The sequence below is a fragment of the Zalophus californianus genome, chromosome 16 (genome assembly GCF_009762305.2).
Source record: "Zalophus californianus isolate mZalCal1 chromosome 16, mZalCal1.pri.v2, whole genome shotgun sequence".
Classification (NCBI taxonomy): Eukaryota; Metazoa; Chordata; class Mammalia; order Carnivora; family Otariidae; genus Zalophus; species Zalophus californianus.
Window position 1 is genome coordinate 51,375,608 of NC_045610.1, and position 21,772 is coordinate 51,397,379.

Genomic DNA, 21,772 nt, shown 5'->3' on the forward strand with positions numbered 1-21,772 from the left:
ACTCTCGCTGCAAAAGTAAATTGATATGATCACTTTGGAAAAATATCTGGCAGTAGCTATGAAGATTAAGATATACACACCCTAGGTCCTACTATTCAACTCCTACGTATATACCAAACAAAACTGAATGCTCATATTCACTAGGAAATATGGGTGATAAGAATTTTTTTTTGCAGTTAATATTAGTCAAAAATTGGAAAATATTTTTGTTCATCAATAAGAAAATCGATAGCACAGTCACACAATAGGATACTACATAACACTCTACTACAGCAACACTCAAACTGTGGATGAGATCTAAAAACCTAATGTTGAGTGGGAAAAAAGCCAGATTTAAAAAAAAAACACCACTTTGTAGAGTATCACTTATATAAAGTTCAAAACAAGAAACACTAAAAAATTATACTTAGGAACACACATTAGGTAATAAATGAAAAGGCAGGAAGTGATGATCACAACTTTCATCTTTAGGAGGAAGGAGTGTTTGGAGGAGTTTTGGACTTGTGGCATCCTTCCATTTCTTGATCTGGTCCATGAGTATTTTGATATACTTTATAATTATTTGTTAAACTCTTTATAGTCCTGAAAACTTTTCAGATTTGAGGTTTCAAACAGAGGTTTACACAATTTTTAATAAACTAGAGAATGCCTTCGATATATAAAGTACAAGGAAAGGTAAACAGTTGCATATGAAAAACAAGAAGAGAATACTTCAAAATGAAAATACACCTGAGACGTGAAAATTTGTCTTAGTTAAGACATTTTTGTTCAAGTACCCTTGTGTGATGATGATTTTCTACAATGCAATAACATTTTCAAATCTAACTTTAGGGAAAAAGTTGTTTAGAATAAATTCTCTTAATTTGAAAGAGTGATTATGAAGAGTAATGAAATATCAAATTCTTTTGAAGGTTCAGTAATAAACCAATTAACTACATTCTTACCTTACTCATTCCAGCAGTGAAGGCAAAAGGGCTGCAAATACTCAAAATCCACTCCAAAGAAGAAGGAAGTTGTCTATAATATACAGTGAATCCCACACCCCCACAGAAGACATTGAGGAGAAACATAACCAAATTGGTGAGGAGAGTTTTCTTTAACAACACACTCATCAGGAATGTTAAAGTTATCTGAAAGAGAGAGAAGACATCTAGTCATTAAACAGATTTAGTTCACTAAGAATCATAGGCAGCACAATAAAATACAGATCTTTAGATCATAATGTAAATATTTATCAGTAAGACAGTGATGAAAATATTTAGGTACAACAATGCTCAGCCCTTCCCTCAACCCTTTTGTAAAGAGGCTCTTTTTTTGCCCTACTCAACTACCGGGGCTTTAGTTGCTAAAGAAAGGGCGGGGGAAAGCTGTATGAGAGTTGAGGAAAGAATAGAAATGCATATTTGGAAACACTGAAAGAACCTACATTAATGTATTGACAAAAAGCATCTATATACCCTCTGCAGAATTTAGAGGCCCTTGTTTTATGAATGAAGAGGCATGACACGGAGAGTGAGGGCAAGATGTAGTGTCAGAGGGAGATACTGTGAAAGACACCATGTAACAGAGAACATTTGGGGAAAAGAGATGGGTCCACCCCTCAAGGGCATCCTCACTAAAATCTTCTAGAAAAGTCTTAGAGTCAAAATATTTTCAGAATCAGAATTTTTTCTTTTTGATGCATCATTTCATTAATTCAAAACTTTATGCAAAACAGAGGTCTAATTTTATTTATATTACCTCATTTTCTCACACTCATTGAGACTTTCTCAAGCAAACACACACACACACACACACACACACACAAAATGGACATGAAGGAAATAACTGTAATAACCTCCAGAGAAATTAATTTTTGCTACAGATAGCTAAGATCTAAAGCAGAGAATGTGGTAATAAATGTATGAACTTACCAAAGATAAGCCGTATAAGAAAAAGAGTGTAAATATGACCATGAAGCCCGTCATGACTATAATTTGGGTAGATGTTATAATAACTGTAATCATTATGGAAATAATGAAGATGAAGCCAGCATAGATTAAGCCACAGGAGAGCCTAAAAAAAAGACAAAAATTTATTTCAATTATTTTAACTTCATTATGAAATATTTGAAACATACAAAACTATCTAAAGAACCGTACAATATTTACCCTTCTACCTGCCACCTAGATTAATAACTACAATATTGCTGATACCACATTGGCATGGCTGTGCTGCTGCCTATGGGCTAGGCATCCGCTCTGGGTTCACATACTGTATAAATAGGATGAACCCTGCATAAATAGTATCATTTTGCATACATCCTTCTGCTGCTTGCCTTTATAAATCAACATATACAGTGTTATACACTGCTGTGTAATAGTTCATTATCTGAATATATCTCAAAGTTTTCCTGCCCATGGACATTTAGGTTGTTTCCAATTTTTATTTCTGATGCATTGTTGCTAAGAACACTCTTGTACTTGGGAAGAAAAAATAAAATAAGATGAAAATTGAGAGGGAGGAAACCATGAGACTCTTAACTGTAGGAAACAAATTGAGGGTTGCTGGAGGGGAGGTGGGTAGGGGCATGGGGTAACTGGGTGATGGGCATTAAGGAGGGCACTTGATGGAATGAGCACTGGGTGTTATATGCAACTAATGAATCACTAAATTCTACCTCTGACACTAATTTAAAAAAAAGGAAAAAAGAATACTCTTGTACTTGTCTTTTTTGGAAAATGCACAAAAATTTCTCTAAGGTGTAACTGCTAAATTAAAGAGATTAAGCTTTTTCTATCTTTAGTGTTATCACATATTAACGAGATGTTCTAATTGTAGAAGTGGGAGGAAGTTTAACAGCTGCTGATCAATCAAGTAACCATGGAAGCCCTGGGGCAGAGGATAATTTGACCATTTTTGGGGATCTCAGCTGGCAGGACATCCACTCTCCCTAGTAGTAGAAAATTGAAATTTCATAACGCCACGAAGCCCATCCTATTATTGCTATTCTTATTTATGACATTTTTTAAACTGATATAAATAATGGTATACCCTTAAGTGTTCACACTGCTTTGCTTTAGATGTGCTGGTGTTCACATGTTTATGAGGTAGTTATTAAGAAATAGTATTCAGTCTTAGATCTAACAAGCCTGCAGTGTTTTGAGTCCAAGCTTCTCATTTTCCAGATACGTAAACCTGTAGTTCCTCTATTATTACTTAATGGGTCTTTTCAAGGCCAACAAAGTAAATCAATAACAAAGCTAAGTAGTCCACAGTTCTTTCCTCTACATAAAATTGCCTCTAACTAAATAAGAATTCAACAGCTGAAAAAAAATAGCAAGACTATTAAAACCAGGAACTTGCATCAATATGTCCCAGTACAATAGGTTTAATTACTGCTTATTCGACTTCTTTTTAAAGGTCATGTCATTACAATGATTCAGCTTTTGTTAGAAACATCAGCGTTTTGGGAAAGCATATTGCATTTTGCAGAATCCACTTCCTGAGTACAGAAGGGAACTACTATAGGTAGGAATTGAAAATCTATAGAGTAGGAGAATTACAAATGAAGGAACTTAAAACATTACCTAGAAAAGGGAACTCATTGCAGGGAATTGGGGGGGGGGACGTTAATAAAGCAATGAAAACCTTCATGATAAAAACAAAGTAATTCAGGCATCACACTGAAATAATAAATGCTGATGCATTTCACATTTATTACATTACTTAAAAAAAGGTTGCCAAAAAGTTTATTTCCAATAGATACCCTATACTTAATAAAAACATTTTGGATTTTTTTTCCTTCTTAGTTTTAAGGACATATAAAACCATTTTGTTAAATTTAGGTTACATGAATACTAGGAAGCATTTATCCTAAGAATGAACCCACATCTAACTATCCAATACCTTTCTGATTTTAATCTAGAGTTGACTTGTGCCTATCTATTCTTGGGTGACAGCAGGGATGTTGCCCCACAGGATATTCCCTGGACTGAAAAATAGTCCTTTTTACACAGATTTCCCCCCTTTTCCCACCTAATAGACTCCATTCATTCCTTTGCATTTGCCAAAGTTCCACTGCAAACCACTTTTCTCCTTCCCTTTTCATTTCAGAAACAGTTCCCTCTTTTTCTATTTCATGATTAAGGTATAATAGAATCAAAACTCCCTCTTTTAATCAAATACACTTTATAGAAAATTTAAAATTTCCTAGACATAATTTTATTTCAGAGAACATGCAGCTTGCAAATAGCTCCTTATCAGTTCCAGGTAATCCTACATTCATAAAGAGTAATTTTCTTGATATGGGGACTATACAAAGAAATATCTTACAGGATTCGATATTGAAAAATGTTAAGCTTCTTTTAGGGTAAAATAAACAGATTATTTTTCATTTTTTCCTTTTCCTAGACAACGTGGATTTTGTAACCTATAGTAGTGCAGAATTCTCTGCTTTGGCCTGTTGGAAGCTTAAGGCTTGTATGATTTGCATTTTTATCTGCTAGTCTTACCTACTTATCATTTTGTTAGGTCCTTGTTTCTACTCCTCAATTATTTGTTTTTATTATAATAAAAATACACATAGATATTTGGATAAATATACATATGTTTAAATATATATTTAAAAATCATTTAAATCATTTGTGAATGAGGCAAGATACAAATATATCAATATATGAAGCAAATGCTCTTATTAAGCCCTTTTATGCCATTCTAAGTGGTGTACGTGCTGGGCACATTTTATATGCTATTTCAACTCCAACATATGGCATTTAAGTGTTGCAAAAAATATATCCTTGGTGACCAAACCTCTGAACACAAGCTAGCCATTACAGGATCATACTTTTTTCAACATGAGGAAGTGTGGAGGAATCAAATGATAACTGTGGGCAGAACAAGCAGGAGAGTTGCAATCGGGGCAGCTGGGTTGGTTCCCAGCTCTGGTACGTATCATCCTTTTGACATTGGGCAAGTCTTTTACTCTTCGATCTTCATGGAACCTCTATAACAGCATTAGCTTAATATACTCAAGGCATGGAAAAAGCTCTCAGCAAATTATAATCGCTATTTTGCAGAGCAAAATTTTAAAAGGAATAAATCAAAAAGTCATAACAAAAGAAAAAAGAGCCAATGTGTCAAGCTTAACCCATAATCTTTTGAAATAATAACACTTTGTTTACTGCTTCCAAATTTCTGATTCTTCATTCGCACTGCTTGAATTGAATCGCTCACTCACCAGAAGGCTGATTCTTGCAGACCCATCATTTTCATAAAATCCTTGCACTTTTTTCTTTCTTTTGTAACATTAAGTGATACAAAATATATAAATGGAAAAAAGTAAAGCAGGCAGTAGAAAATAAACAGCTCCTTTTGAAGAATGTCTTTATAAATAAAAGGTAAAGTCTTCATATTTATTGCAGTAAGTGACATCAACTCCTCCATCACAGAGTGATTTGTTGTGATCTACAGTAGGGTTTAAACAAATAAAATCATTATTTAAAAAACAGAAACTGGGGCACCTGGGTGGCTCAGTCGTTAAGCGTCTGCCTTCGGCTCAGGTCATGATCCCAAGGTCCTGGGATCAAGCCACAAATCGGGCTCCCTGCTCCGCGGGAAGCCTGCTTCTCCCTCTCCCACTCCCCCTGCTTGTGTTCCTTCTCTCATGGTCTCTCTCTGTCAAAAAAATAAATAAAATCTTAAAAAACATTAAAAATAAAAATAAAAAACAGAAACTGGTGAAATCTGAATAAGCTATGGAGACTATACCAATATCAACTTCCTGATTTTAATATTGTTCTGTGTTTATGCAAAATATAACAGGAGAAACAGGGTGAAGGGTACATGGACTTCCCTGCACATGATTTTTGCAATTTTTTTCATTCTGAAACTACTCGAAAATTTCAAGTTAAAAACAAAAACAGTGTGTTCCTTTGCCTAAATCCAATTTCAGCATTTGTATACCTGCTTCATTTTATAAACATGAAAACCTGAGATATATCATCTTTCATCAAAACCTTGATGCCTATGGAATTAGCATACATTAATTACTAGAACTTTTCTTACTTGTATAATAGCAGCATTAATTGCAGTTTGTAAAGCCACAAATCCACTACTCCAGTATTTGGACAGAGAACAGGAATGCTCATCATCCAGATTCCAACAATGAGCTATAAGCACAAAGAAAAGCATTAACCAACATTATCAGAAAGTCTTAGAAAATAAAAAGAAGATGAAAGCAAACACTCTGCTCCAACCATACAGGATTCCTTGCTCTGTCTCAAAATGCTAAATGTGCTCTAGTGCTACAACTTTTTTTGCTCATATCCTCTCCCAACAGATGGATCCATGGCTCACTCTTTCCCTCTATCCTTATCTCTTCTCGAAAGCAAATTCAGCACAGAGGTCTTTCCTGGCTACCGTAAGTAACAACATCTAAAAGAGCGTTCAGGCTCTATCTTCTAAGCCTGCTCTATTTTACTTTGTTGTTTTATCACAACCTGGCAGAGTGCATTGTTTTTACCCAGCCCCCTGTCCTTGACTGGAACGATTCATGCAAGCAGGCTCTGTTTTGCTCACATCCTTCCCCAGGGCCAGAACAGTGCAGGACACATAGTAGACACTCAGTGAATGAATGGAAAAGAACCAATTCTTAGTCATATCAATCGTGCTTCCTAAAAGGTCTTCAAACCCATTCCCTCTCCTCAGCTGCCTCCACTCTGGTCCAACCACCACAGGCTCGCTAGTATGTTTCCCTGCGTTCTCCCTGACCCCTCTGGAATCCATTCTCTGGGCTATATCCAGAGAGCTCCCTTAGGCTTGGGAGTCTAATCACTTCTGTGCCCAGATTAAAGTACCTCCACAACCCTCCATCACCCTAGGTGTGTAGGACATCACCAGATCCAGCCCTGGGGTAACTTCAGCCTCATTCCTTTCCGTGTTCACTGTTTAGCTAAACTGTTCTTCTCCCATATATACCAACAGATGCCTGCTGTCACCCCAGGACCTTTATACTTGCCCTTCCTCTCTCTGAAATATAATGCCTTTAGCATCCCCCCACCCCCTGTGCTATTCGTTCTTGTTAGTTTAAACCTCACTTTGCCAGGTAGGGCTTCTCTAGTCCCGCAGCCTATTAGGAACCCCTGGTCAAAGTCTCCCACCCTCAGCACCTTTCCTTGCACTTGTCATTAACTGTTCAATGTCTGCCTTTCCCGCTAACCTGGAACCTCAGCTGAGGCTAGGACCTCTCAGTCTTGATCACTCTCTGTATCCTCTGCAACATTCACCTGTGCATTCACTTTACATCTGTTGGGTGACTCGATAATGTTTTAAGAGTCATCTTCTGGTGGGAATAAATGATTGACCTTGGAATAAGTTTAGCAAAAAAAATGTGCTTTCTCTATTTTCTCATGTTCTATCAAAAGCATCTCTGTTGCCCATCCTGACCTATCCCTTATGTTAAAAACATGAAAAATGCCACGATATTTTATATGCAAAATCACCTGCGAAAAGATCTTCCTTCAAAAATGGAATGTAATATCCCTGAAAAAATTTTAACTTATAAGAGAAAGTGTCATTAAATACAATTCCCGCAATGCCTGTGATATTGTCTAGAAGTATTTTATCCATGGATTTTTGATTCGGTACTCCAATGATCCTTCTTTCTGTAAATGACAAGGTAAAAATAGACATGTAGGATTATACAGAGTTTCACCACAATGGAATGTGATATCCAACTGTGTCATCATATATTTTTCACTGGAATTAAACTAAAATCATTTTCCATTTAAATTAAACTGAACCCAAAAGACAAGGAGGGAAATCTCTTTTAATGTTTTAGATTATAGAATCAGGAGACTTGCATGAGAATTTAGTGTTTTCTTTTAATAATGGTAAGTATTATGGCAAGTGTCAGGTATATAAAAATATTATGCTAGGGTAAGTATGCATAAGAGAATTGGGATACAAAAATAGAGGTAATTGGAGTAGTTATTATATAGTCAAGGGATTCCAGATGTCAGATTTACTGAAGCAAAGACACCTCATCTGATCTTTGCCTTGTGAGGAAAGTAGGATGGCAAAGTGACTCTAACTCATGAATGTCACCTATTAGAAATTAAGGATTAGAGAGCAGACAGCCAAACTGCACCCACCTTTCCCATGAGTGAAATACACATTTTACCTTAGTTATCTCAGTTGCATTGTGACCTCATTTAGAATGAATGTCTCTAAAGATGTTTACAAAGTATACCATAGGCAGACAGGATATCTTTAGATTACCCATCCTTACTTTTCATGGTTCTGAAATTACTGTTTAATAACCATGACTTCATTTCTTTTACTTAGATTATTTTTCCTGAGTTATCAATCTTAATCACTGTATTTCCACGTTAAGAACATCTGCATCCAGAAGTGACATATTCTCCTAAACACTAAGCTACAAATCCGAAATTACAAATTTATCGTTTTAGGTAAATTCCAGTAGAAATGTAGCCCTCCCTAAACTGGACCCCCATCAAGCTGAAAGGGTTTAAAAGGCTACTTGTTATGAGGGAAAGAAAAAGCTAACTAAATTTATAAGCTGTCATGATACCTAAATAATTAGCATAATAGATCACTGTAAGTTCAAATTAAACATGTCTACATCGTATCAAAAAGATATAAAATAATAACAGTAATTCTTTATTGCCATGAGTACACCTACCTTTCAAAAGAGCAAATGCTGTTTTATTCATTATCTGCTGGGTTAGATCAGAGATAGGTGTATATACAATAGCTATAGAGTTATTAACATGATCTGCCTTTCCCAGATCTTGAGGAGGCAGTTCAGGAAAATACGTGTTTTCTCTGAAATGTGAAAACAGTCCCATGTACAGGCCCAGAAGTATTGGGAGTGCCCATTCCTATAATGGGAAAAAAGAATGAATTTAGATTATATTCCCTTAAAAAGTTCAGTCAATACCAAAGAACCGTTGAAGACAAATTCCAATTTTGCCACATGGTTGGCTTCTTTTTGCTCTCCGCTTTTCAGAGCAAAGGGAACCCAAGAAAAGATGCATATTGAGATAGTTGCCACATATATCAGTCTCCAACACTAGAATTCAACTTTTGCATTAAATCATGAACTACTGCAGAAGCCATCATAGAAACTAACAGGGGACTAACAGGATGACAATTCTTATGCATGGGCATCTGACTTTACAGTCTATAAGACACAGACTATCCCAGATAGAGTTCATGGTGGCAAATCGCAACATTTTTGTCAGTTGTCACATTCTTGTATTGGAAATCAAACAACATGAAAAGGAACTGAGTGGTAGAGACTGCCTAGTGGTTCACCAATATCAGTAATCTCTTCCTGCTTAGCACAATGCTAGACAACACTCCCAGCCTCTGGAAATTAAATAGGACCAAGTGACTGAGTTCTAGCTAACGGAATGTGAGCAGAAATGCTATATGCCCATTCAAGGCCTGGCATGCCCATTCAAGGCCTGGCTTGTGGAACCGTGCACAACCTTCTAAATTCTATCTCAGTCCCTGTACTTCCTGATCTTGTTTTTTAAGATTTATTTATTTATTTTAGAGAGAGAGAGTGTGGGGGTGGGAAGGGGCAGATGGAGAGTGGGAGAGAGACAGACTCTCAAGCAGATTCCCTGCTGAGCACAGAGCCTGCTGAGGGGCTCAATCCCATGACCCTGAGGATCATGACCTGAACCGAAATCAAGAGTCAGACACTCAAACAACCGAGATCCCCCTGTACTTTCTGATAGTCTGACTGGATGCAGAGGATCCCGGGGAGGTCTCCAAGGCCTAGGGAGATGGCAGAGTCCCTAGATTAAGAAGGCTGGGTCCCTGAATGGTTGTGTGGAGGAGATTCCTTCACCTACCAGACCTATTTCAGTTTCACAGCCAACCTTATTTAGACTGTGAGCAGAATGAAAAATAAATCTTTGCTGAGTTCAGCCCCTGAGATTTGGGGTTATTTCCTGTAGAAAGCTTACCTACCTAATGCAAACTCACCATCAGCGGTATTACTTGGTTATAATTCTTGGAAATAATCTCTGTGTATAAAATTCACGGCTTTGAAAATAAGTCCCCCAAATTAAAACTTGTCGATCTGCCAGGCATCCTATCTATTATTTCTTTACTCTAATTTTATTACATATGGTAGCATCTTTAATAGTTGCTACAATTTACCATCCAATTAAATTTTCACTTACTCTCTTTTAAAAAAAATGAGTAATATTTTTAGTCTTTGCAATTCTACATTACGTGTCACAGACTGTTATGAGTCTCTTGGTTCAACATGTACAATGGGAGGCAACCTCAAAATCAATAAGTCCAGTCTGCTACTTAAAATATAAAATAAGAGCATCATTAGGCAGTAAAATAAAAGAATGATGTGAACCGCAGAAAGAGGTAGAATTTCAAACATACCAATAAGCTCTCTCTTTTCATTCTCCATTTCTGAAGAAAATTCTTGCACAGAAGCGCTTGAGTTTGATGATACACACTTTTCTGTTTCATATGCATTTAGCCTACCGTTAAGAAACAAGGAAAAGGTAAACAAGGTGGAACATAAACTAGAAAAATAAGTGTAATAAGAAAATCCCTGGGAAGTAGGGGAGAAAAGAAAAATCTTGATCATATTTTGGGGGAAAATATTTCCTACCTTTAAGAACAACAAAAAATGTATTTAAAATATTATTTTAATAACACATGCCTGCAAAATTTTACATCAAATATACTCAAAGTAAGCTATTTGGGAGAGTAGGTAATGGTGGGGAGATAGTAGCCAGTATCACAATTTTACAGAAATACAGAATATAACAATGGAAAAGATATCATTAGATTTTAGACTACTGTAAGGTATTTCACATTTTCTTACCTTTTATAACAGAAACTCAACTATATGAATAGAGTAATTGAATTATGTCTCATCTGATTAATAATAATTTTTTGTTCTTTGCATTTAAATAGAAATGCCAGAGCCAACCAAATTAATCAAAATTCTGATTAAATTCATTTGAATAATTAATTATGTCCATTAGATGTAACCCCAATGAACTGTTTTCCTATAGTATTACCTTCCAGATTAAACTGAACAGCTTTAGGCTCAGCTTGCTGAATCCAGACTCAGACTAGCTGAAACCTGACTGTGAGACACACACACACAAAAAAACTCATCTCAATTTTCTGAATTCAGAAGTCCCTAAATAACTAAGGAAACAAACTACCAACTAAGAAGAGAGAGAGAGAGAGAGGAAGAAAGAAAAAGAAAGAAAAAGACATCACATGGAAAGTAATTTTGCCCAAATGTTTGCAAATAAGCTGAGAAAAATTTTTTCAGTTTTTCTAATCTCAGAATTATTTTTTATTTGCATAACAAAATATTCAGACAATTCTCCCTCAGCTAGTACAGAAGCAAATTTTACTACTTTCCTATATTCTACTGTTGTATCTACACAATAAAAGTTGGTTGGGAATAAATACAAAAAGTTTGTCATTAGGTCTTCAATATAATACATGAGTATTTAGAAACATCTGAAAAATAGACGATTTTTAGCAGTGTCCACCCACATACTTGGCATAGCACAACAAAACGGAGCATTACTTACTGTCAGAAAAATTAGGAAAGTACTCTGGAAACACTGTCAACGCACAGTTCTCTTTTTGTGTACAGCAACAATTAAAATTTCCTTATTGCTACTTCTTCATTTATTCCTTAAATGGGTGCCTAACCCAGGCTGCTTTCTGAAAGGGGGTGTAGTCAGACCAAGCTGCACATGATGAACTTGTTTTGTTTTCTGCCTTTTCTTCCCTAAGCCAATTATTGGTAGGGAAATGATGGTTCAGTGGTTGGTTGGGAATAAAACAAACCCTGTGTTTGTGCACTTGGCCTTTCAACTTCAGGGATAAGGGGTAAAATGGTAAACAAGGAAAATGGGACTAGCCTGTCGGACATGATGAGACCAAGATGGGGAAAGTGCAATAAACAAGTAAAAACAATCACTAACCAAACAAAGTAGTTAAATGTGTATGAGTAATCTTTAGCTACTTTTTTTCACTACTAATGCCTAAACACAACTGCCAATGATATATTTGACTAATTGGTACTGAATGGGCAGAATGTTCTGAAGCTGAATTTTTTTTTTTCCTGACAAAGCTAAGCAACCCATAGTCTGCCTCACAGAAACACTTAATTTGGACAAATGAATAATTATGAACAAATTCCTTTCTCTGTTCTGTTCATAGGGGATGCAGAATTTCAGAAGGCATATGAACAAGATAAAAGTAAGCAGGTTGCCAAGGACTAAAAAACATATAAAAAGACTCAGGTCAATTTTTTGTGCATGAAGACTGGGAAAAAAATAAAATTTATTCAACTCCCATTGCATAGTCTATCTCTCTCTGTAAAGAATTGCAAACTTTTCTTGACCTGCCAAAGTAAATGGCAAAACAGGAAGCCAAAGTCCATGAATTGGGAAATCTCAAATATTTGACATGGCTCCCAAACCACAGATGTTAATAATCATAAAGCTGAGAGTTGTTCTGGAAAAGAAAAAGATAATTTTTAAAAAATTAAGCCATGGTATTATATATGTATATTTCTCTCCTTGGTAATTAGTTCTATTTTTAAAAAGAGTCAACAGTGAATATATTAAATGTCTTTTACATTAAAAATTGGCAAAAAACAAAGGTAGTAAAGATATCCTAAAGGTCTCATGGGGGGGGGGGGGGGAGAAGGTCAGAAACACTGTTAAAATTTTGTATCAATAATAGGTCAATGATCCAAACAAAAATTCTGTTTCTTTTAAATCAACTGGAACATAGTTCAGGTTTTTATTAATTTTGTTGTTGTTTTACACCCTATGCACTCCATTTTAGAAATCTATCTTAGGCATTTTCACTTTGCTTACAATTGCATTAAAATTCACAACTATATCACTAATTATTTAGATTATATTTTATTAGTTTTACTTCTTAGCATTGTTTCTTATATAGGCTTTTTGTTCCTCTTTCTTGACTTATTTACTCTGACTTGTTTTTACTTGGGAGGTCATTTTCTTTATTTAAGTCTGAAGATTTCCCCATAAATGGTAACCTAATACAATGAAGTACCCAAACTCTCTCTAGAAGTACATTGAAATGGTGGATAAAATATATCAAAAAAAAAAAAAAGTTCAAATATATAACCAAATCTTAAAAAGAAATAAAAAGATAAAGAAAAGAAACCAAGAAACAACGGAAGAAATAGAGAAAGGAAGGAACATCCTCAGGTATTAAAAATGAAGAGAAAAATTAAAGCCAGAACTATGAATAGTATGTCAGCAATCCAGCTGTCCAAAGAGGTGTTTCAATAACCTTGTGACTTAGACTTGATGGGTTATGAAGCTGGATTTCATATCTGTGCATGAATCCAGAAGATTCACAGGACTGCTCAGTGCTAGGAATAGAAACTAGTAAAACCACTGACTACCCCAAGGAAGGGTAAGGATGTATATTCTTTGCCCAATCTCTGGGTTAAAAAATATATATCCTCCATAGAAAACAAAAAGCCCAAGTATATGTAGAACATTCCAGATACAGGACATAGGATAAGGATCTTAATTTCTTCTCCCAGCATAGTAACATGTCTAGAAACACAGCAAATATCATAGCAGTTAGTTGCAATCTGGAGCCAAACTTGGGTTTGAATTCTAGCTCTGCCATGTATTAGCTGTATGACTTTGCACCATCTATTTAAAACCCCCCACCTTAAAATGGAGATATAATTGTATATGTTTGTATGGTTACAGTGGAGATTAAACCCATTAATATAAGTAAAGTTCATAAAACAATCCTGGAAAATCATAAAAACTCAAAAAATGTTACTTATTGCTGATAATCATACTCCTCCTATTCTTCTTCCTCCTTCCCCTTTCTTCCTCCTCCTCTTACTATTAATCTGGAGCCCCACAGAGAAGATGCAAACCATTCTACACAGATATGTCCAGGATTCAGGGCACAAGACAACAGAGTTAAAGAAATATTCCTCCCAGCCGCTAAACTCATAATCAAAGTCCACCATGAAATGGGGCGCCTGGGTGGCTCAGTCAGCTAAGCATCTGCCTTCAGCTCAGGTCCTGATGCCAGGGTCCTGGGATCGAGCCCCCTGTCAGTCTCCTTGCTCAGCCAGGGAGTCTGCTTCTCCCTCTGCCCCTCCCCCTACTTGTGCTCTCTTGTGCTCTCACTCTCTCAAATAGATAAATAAAATCTTTAAAAAAAAATTTCCATCATGAAAGAGAATCAACAGGTGAACAAAATGAGACTATTAGTATTAAGAAGTAATAAAAGTTAGTTAAAACAGGAGGCACTAACAAGGAAGACTAATAGGAAAATAACCCATTAGAGCTTATAGATAAAAGGGACTAATAATAGTTAAGATTAAAAATTTAATGGATAAACAGTATGGAGGTTTCTCAAAAAGTTGAAAATAGAGCTACCCTATGACCCAGCAATTGCACTACTGGGTATTTACCCCAAAGATACAAATGTAGTGATCTGAAGGGGCACATGCACCCCAATGTTTATAGCAGCAATGTCCACAGTAGCCAAACTATGGAAAGAGCCTAGATGTCCATTAACAGATGAATGGATAAAGAAGATGTGGTGTATATATACAATGGAATATTATGCAGCCATCAAAAAATTTAAATCTTGCCATTTGCAACGATGTGGATGGAACTAGAGGGTATTATGCTAAGCAAAATAAGTCCGAGAAAGACACAAGTATCATATTATCTCACTGATATGAGGAATTTTTTTTTAAAGATTTTATTTATTTATTTGAGAGAAAGAATGAGAGAGAGAGAGAGAGAGAGAGAGAGAGAGCATGAGAGGGGGTTGGGTCAGAGGGAGAAGCAGACTCCCTGCTGAGCAGGGAGCCCAATGCGGGACTCGATCCCGGGACTCCAGGATCATGACCTGAGCCAAAGGCAGTCGCTTAACCAACTGAGCCACCCAGGCACCCTGATATGAGGAATTTGAGAAACAAGACAGAGGATCATAGACGAAGGGAGGGAAAAATGAAACAAGATGAAACCAAAGAGGGAGACAAACCATAGGAGACTAATACATTATATGTTAATAAAAAATTTTTTTTCAAAAAAATTTAATGGGTAAGCTTTATAGCAGATTAGGCACAGCTGAGGAGAAAATTAATAAACCAGAAATGTAACTGAAGAAATTATATAAAATTTAGTGCAAAGACAGAACAAGATGGAAAAATATTAAAGACAAATTAAAAGACATGAAAGACAGAATGAGGTGTCTAGCACATATCTAATATGCATTTTATAATAAGGAAAAGAAAAGGAATAAATAAGAGGAATTTTCAAAAATAAGATGGATGAAAAATTTCCAGAGTTGAAGATATGAGCCCTCAGATTAAAAAGAGAATGTGTCCTGTGCAGAGTTAAAAACAAAAGTCCAACAACTAACCTTTTTTGTGGTGAGCTTTCAAAACATGAGACAGAAGGAGAGTGGAGAGAGGGAAATACTAAAAAACAATAAAACAGAAAAGACAAATTATCAACTGAGGTTCAACAGTTAGCCAAAGGATGTCATAAACAACTGAATAATGTTGTCAAAGGGCTGAGACAAAATAAACAGTCAACCTCAAATTCTATACCCAGTTTTAAATGTGCATGGAACGAAGATCTCCTCAGAAAGAATTCACCTTTTACACAAGACTGAAAGAAAACTAAAAGATGTACTTCAGTTAAAAATAATTTTTAGGGGTGCCTGGATGGCTCAGTCGGCTGGCTGTCTGACTTCAGCTCGGGTCATGATCCCTGAGTCCTGGGATCGAGTCCCACATTGGGCTCCCTGCTCGGTAGGGAGTCTGCTTCTCCCTCTTAATCTCCCTCTGTGCTCTTTCTCAAATCTTAAGATTCTTTTAAGAATAAAATCTTAAAAAAATAATTTTTAAAAAACAGTGAGTTGAGTCTCAGAAGTGTTTGATAAATTGTCAGTACTAATTATTTATTGATGGTAAACAATATTTTGTGGGAGAGGAGGCATAACCTCCCACCAACTTATACATTTCTTCAGTCTCTGCTAATGGAATCTTAGAGGTATCTTATGATTTTTTTAAGATTTTATTTATTTATTTGAGAGAGAGAGAGCATGCACACAAGCTGGGAGAGGAAGAGAATTCAAGCAGACTCTGCACTGAGCACAGAGCCCATCTCAGGGCTTGATCTCACGACCCTGAGATCATGACCTGAGCCACAACCAAGAGTCAGACGATTAACTGACTGAGCCACCCAGACACCCCGAGGTATCTGTGATTTTGCAGAGTTTATTTTTTGTTTTTGCTTTTTTTTCACTTATTTTTTATTTTTTTTATTAACATATATTATTTGTTTCAGGGGTACAAGTCTTGATTCATCAGTCTTACACAATTCACAGTGCTCCATACCCTCCCCAGTGTCCATCACCCAGTCACCCCATCCCTCCCACCCCCCTCCACTCCAGCAACCCTCAGTTTGTTTCCTGAGATTAAGAGTCTCCTATGGTTTGTCTCCCTCTCTGGTTTTGTCTTGTCTCATTTTTCCCTCCCTTCCCCTATAATCCTCTAACTTGTTCCTCTAATTCCTCGTATCAGTGAGATCATATGATACTTGTGTCTTTCTCTGATTGACTTATTTTGCTTAACATAATACTCTCTAGTTCCATCCATGTCATCGCAAATGGCAAGATTTCATTTTTTATGGCTGCATAATATTCCTGTGTGTGTGTGTGTGTGTGTGTGTGTGTGCGTGCGTGTGTGTGTGTGTGTACACCATCTTTATCTTTTCATCTGTTGTGATTTCACAGTTTTAATTGTTAGTTAAGAACAGAGACAAAAAAAGAAAAGAGAAAAAGAAAAGAACAGAGACAGAGTGGGCATGGAGTAGAGAATGCTAGGGATTTTCACATGGGTACTCTGCCGTTGTTTTCCTCAGAGTTTGTTGTGGGTGTCCAAAGTTATCTGGACCACAGTCCTTCTCAACTCTCGGTCACTAGAAATCCTCCCATTTCACTTAAAAACTGTCCTTATGAGCTATAATTTTAAAGAAAATGCAGAAAGGGGCAGGCATTTGACAGTGTATGTTCATGAACAGGGGAAGGGGGAGACGACAGGATCACATACACAGGTATGAATACTGGCTTTATATAGGAATGCTGTTCATTCACACTAATAGGAAGAAAGTTAGAGTATATGGGTGCGCTGAAACCTGGTTGGTTGCTCAGGTTGTGGGAAAGCTTGTGAAAACACTTCTAATTGCTTCCATTTTCACAGTCAAGTGGGAGGCAAGGTCTTCGGCTGAGAGTGAAAGAGAAGAGATGTTAGCGTCTGAGAAGCAGGAAGATGTGGCTAAGTAATTTAATCATCCAATCTGGTGAAAGAGTAAATAGATGAGGGGAATGCAGTGCAGTTGCCAGGCAGAACCAAGGCAGTGGCCATTCATTTAAAGTGAGACTAGTTATTTTGTTCATGTGTATTTTTTACCAATGTTCCTCTCTTAAAACAGCTTTAACCAAGATTGAGGTTTTGCCAGGAAATGATGATGAAGGGTGAGAGGGTCAGGCACTGATGGTGTATATATAGGAGTGGCTCCTGGCAAAGGTAAGCTTTTCTCTTGAAAGGTTGTGGACTCCTAAGTGGAGATGGTAGATGCCCCTTCTTTCTTGTCAACTTTATTTTGTCCATTGGCTCCCAGATTATACTTTCAAGTACATGGCAGAGAGCTGACTGTGTCCAGAAAGGTTGTGGATTTGGGAAGGTTTGGCTATCTAGGACTACATCAAAGTTTTATTGAGGCAAAACAAAGTATGTGTTCACGATTCACTTTCTAGATAAAGAAAATTTTCAAGTAAACTGAAACTTAGGAATTTTGGCAGCATATCAGAACTACAAGTTTCCTGGAATTTTAGCTGCAGCAGTAAATCTAGCTTTCTATTTCTTCTCCTTTTGTATGTTTTCCTCTTATAAGCTTCTGTACATTGCTTATCTGCTTGATGAAGAACAGGTACAAATGCCCATTTTGTGGTCATAGTGACTAGGATCCACTCTCGAGATTAGACCAACATTACTCTAGAACAAAATCTCAGCACCAAGAGTTTGCAGACCTCTCTATAGAGGTATGCCAACTGTCAGCATCTCTGTTCTTGCTCAGACCTCTGGGATGGATCTCCAATGATCCCTGCCTGGATTTGGTACCACTCTGGCTTGTTCGTTGTAATCGCAAGTCTGCAGTCCCATGATGTAGGTGCAGCTGCTAGAGGCCCCACTCTGCAAACTGCCAAAAAGAGATAAAGTTGTCCTTAAGGAAAAAAATCATAAGTTCAGCAAGCACTCCCAAATGTGACTAAAACAAAATTCTAAATAGTATTTTAAGGTCTTCCCTGTTTCTGAAATTAGCTGTGTTTCTTTCTTTAGAAAATTTTGCTGACTCTTCTACTAAGTAAGTTTCAGTCTTTCTGTAGTCCAATTCTCATCTGGCCGACGATCTTTTTCATTCAGGACACATAATGTAGGGATCTAGATTGTGAGCACAGCAGTTGGTTGTTGGTGAACTCTCTTGCACCTGATTAGGTCAATGTTACCTTTTTTTTTGCAGTGTCCCCAATGTACTGTATTATCATCATAGTGACAGTGATAACCAGGACACAAGGCCTGGTAAGACACTTTTTTTCTCTCTGTTATAGGGATGAAACTGCCAAATAGATGGTACAGACATAGACCAGTGTCCCCATGTGCAGAGGAGAAACATGGCTAAATTCTTATAATTTAAGCACTCATTTTCCATGCCCACTACCACTATCAACTGGCTCGTACATGTTATTTTTTCCATCTCAAGACACTTTTAGTACAATTTCATTATAGATTGACATTTATAAACTGGTTTATACAGAATGCATTTCACATAAGTTCTACCCTAATGTCAGATGGGAAAGTAGAATAATCAGATGAGTAAACTGTCTCCAATTCCAACTTCTAGGAAGTTTACCTGTAGACTTGAAATGCCATTGATGGAATTTAGACACTAATGACCTTTAATTCCAAAAGGCCTGAGTATCCTTGACCTTATTTTCTTGACCTTATTCCATTACTACATCTGTAGCTACTGTATGGGGTCTGCAGCATTGTTTATTAAACACAAACACTAGACATGAACAATTTTTAGTTGTATTATGTACCTAGCACAGAGTATGGTAGGTGGTTAAGTATTTGCTGAAATAAAGTAAAATTTTAAGTATATACATTTTATCACAAATGTTCCATTTTTAGAAGAAACAAAAAATTAAAAGCTAATGAGATTATTTATGTAAAGAAATTGCAAGAATAGCCTCTCAACCTAAACCCTACTGTTGGCCCATTCAAAAGCTCACAAGGGCCTTAGGTTATAACATAATGGGTAAAGCCTCCCCCTCAGATCTCTGATAGCCTCTGGCAATGTTGTAGAATATTCAGTATCACAAAGAACCTCAAGTCAACTTTCAAAGCTGTGGATTCCTTTATGTCAGCTTCCACTATAAAATAATAACCTTTGGTATTTTTTGTTTCTTCATCAATCAATCTATGCTAGAATTCTGGCCACAGATCTCATAGATTTTTGGTTGATATAGGATCTTCTGTTTACTAATAACTGTCTTGTTGATGTCTTTCATAACATCATTAATTCAATAATAGGTTAAGCGAGATTTCATACATGCAGGAGTACCACTGAACTCATGAGTTATAAATGGCATTTCTTTAATATTCCTTTTGATGAGGGAGTGGAAGCCTAGCTGAGGACAAAGTATAAGCTGACATCCTGCAACCTAACGACCCCCAACTCCTGGGTGGGATATGTGCGACGTTTCTCCAGGGAGCTCCCACTGTCTTAACCCCTTAATGTTAATACTTTGCTAGAGGTCAAATGGCAAGGCCTCCTGTATCCTGTGAGTCTTCTTTAACAAATGAAAATCCTTTTGAAAACCTCCCTTTTCCTTACCTCCCCCAGCTCCCAAGTATATAATCAGCCACCCCTCACAACCCCGGGGCAGCAGCTCTTTCTGCCCAGGGGTCCTGTCCCGGAGCTTTAATAAAACCACCATTTTGCACCAAAGATGTCTGAAGAATTCTTTCTTGGTCATCGGCTCTGGACCTCACCCCAATGAACCTCACCTATATTCCAAAACCACATCACTTAAAAAAACAAAATAAAACAAACAAAAACTTTCTATTTTTTTTTTTTTTTTTGCTGTGTGTGTGGTGGGGGGGGGGTTGGGGTAAGCTAACCGCATTCTTTGCTTTCCCCTCCCTTTCTTTCTGTAAAATGAGTAAATACAAGATCACTCAGAAACAAAGGCCTTCTTCACTTAAATTGCTGCTATGGCCTGGGGATAGCTTGAGCTGAGTATCTGGAGATTTTCCCTAGTTTTTTTTTTTTTTTTTCCCCCACTCCACAGGATCCTCAAGCTGGTTCTGCAGGGGGAGTGGGACAGGCTTTCCTTTAGCTTGATCATGCTTTCAGGACTTCCCCAGCTGAATGTTTTGTTTTGTTTGTTTGTTTTTTGAGAGAAAGAGAAAGAGAGTGGCAGGCTGCGGATGGGGAGAGGGAGAGAGAGAATCTTAAGCAGACTCCCCACTGAGCGCAGAGCCCAACACAGAGCTCAATCTCACAACCCAGAGATCACAATCTGAACTAAAACCGAAAGTCGGATGCTCAACCGACTGAGCCACCCAGGCGCCCCCGCCTTCAAAGTTTTGTTTGTAAAATGTACTCAGCATTCAGCTATATTGAAAATAATTAAAAAAAACTGGATTAATATTATGTGATTTTTGAATTAATACTGAGCAAAAATAGGCCTTATTAGTGATTAGTATAATGTCTGATTATGTTAATGTTCACTACCTTTCCCTATCTTTGCCTCTCCCTTCCATTCTAAAACATAAAAAACCATTTAAATTCTTAATCATTATTGAATGTTGGAACTACTGAGTGTGTTTGTTACCTGTGGTAATATGGAAGATTGTTCTAGAATTCTGGAAACTAATAATGTAGTAGGACCTAAAATCTAATGTTAGGAGATTCAGGGTTTTAAGCCTCTTCCTGTGGGAGGAGTTTCCATCTAACTGTTGTATCAACTTCATCATCAAAATTTCCCAGACCCTGTTCTTTAGAGAGTTCTAAGAATACATAAGTAGGGAGAAAATAAATAAGGAAACAAAAATGTCAGGGTGTTTCTGAAAGACAATGTACACAGAGATTCACACAAAGGCTCCCTGGATGGTGCTCACTGGTTTAAAGAAAACTCACCTGTTCCAAGGTAGCCTGAGAGGGGCTGTATTCTTCCATATCAAAGGTCTGTTTCACTGCATTGAAAGGGACTGACATTAAAGGCTTACATGTTTTTCACCAAAAGTGCTTAACGACTGAGCCACCCAGGTGCCACATTCTTGCTCCTCACACCTCTGACTATGATAAAAATGGAGATGCAAGAAGCTCAACTCAGTATTCTTTGGGACAACATGTTGATAATTATTCTCCAATATCATGCAATGGAACCAGGGCAGAATATTCTAACTTACTTGCAGCTGAGTCTCCTTGTTAGCAGAGGAAAAATCAGGTGGAGTAAACCTGAGTGTAGAGCCAGCACTACACTCCCTATAGAATATATAAGACGAATCCAGTGGAGATTTTCTAAGTTTTGGCTGATTATGTAATTTTTCTACTTGAACTCATATAGTACATACTCCATGTGAAAATATGCACAA

The 21,772-nt window shown here is 36.9% G+C and overlaps 2 protein-coding genes across 4 annotated transcripts in view; both read right to left on the minus strand.

Moving 5' to 3' along the window:
* ABCA6 (ATP binding cassette subfamily A member 6) overlaps positions 1 to 21,772 on the minus strand; it is a 73,192-nt gene that overhangs the window by 48,181 nt on the left and 3,239 nt on the right. The window contains exons 1-8 of one of the 3 annotated variants that reach the window (XM_027626115.2): positions 11,598 to 11,858; positions 10,417 to 10,517; positions 8,684 to 8,882; positions 7,482 to 7,643; positions 6,046 to 6,149; positions 5,219 to 5,445; positions 1,914 to 2,055; positions 945 to 1,130 (exon numbers count right to left, since the gene is read on the minus strand). In XM_027626115.2, the coding sequence (XP_027481916.1) occupies positions 945 to 1,130; positions 1,914 to 2,055; positions 5,219 to 5,445; positions 6,046 to 6,149; positions 7,482 to 7,643; positions 8,684 to 8,882; positions 10,417 to 10,512 (1,116 nt within the window). In that variant the 5' untranslated portion in view covers positions 10,513 to 10,517; positions 11,598 to 11,858. Of the gene's footprint in view, positions 1 to 944; positions 1,131 to 1,913; positions 2,056 to 5,218; positions 5,446 to 6,045; positions 6,150 to 7,481; positions 7,644 to 8,683; positions 8,883 to 10,416; positions 10,518 to 11,597; positions 11,862 to 21,772 lie in introns of those variants that run through there. The other 2 variants (XM_027626117.2, XM_027626116.2) reach the window with 2 other exon arrangements.
* LOC113939872 (ATP-binding cassette sub-family A member 10-like) overlaps positions 21,096 to 21,772 on the minus strand; it is a 62,329-nt gene continuing 61,652 nt past the window's right edge. Inside the window, 2 exon segments of the mRNA XM_035724424.1 lie at positions 21,096 to 21,194; positions 21,315 to 21,370. Of these exon segments, the coding sequence (XP_035580317.1) occupies positions 21,096 to 21,194; positions 21,315 to 21,370 (155 nt within the window).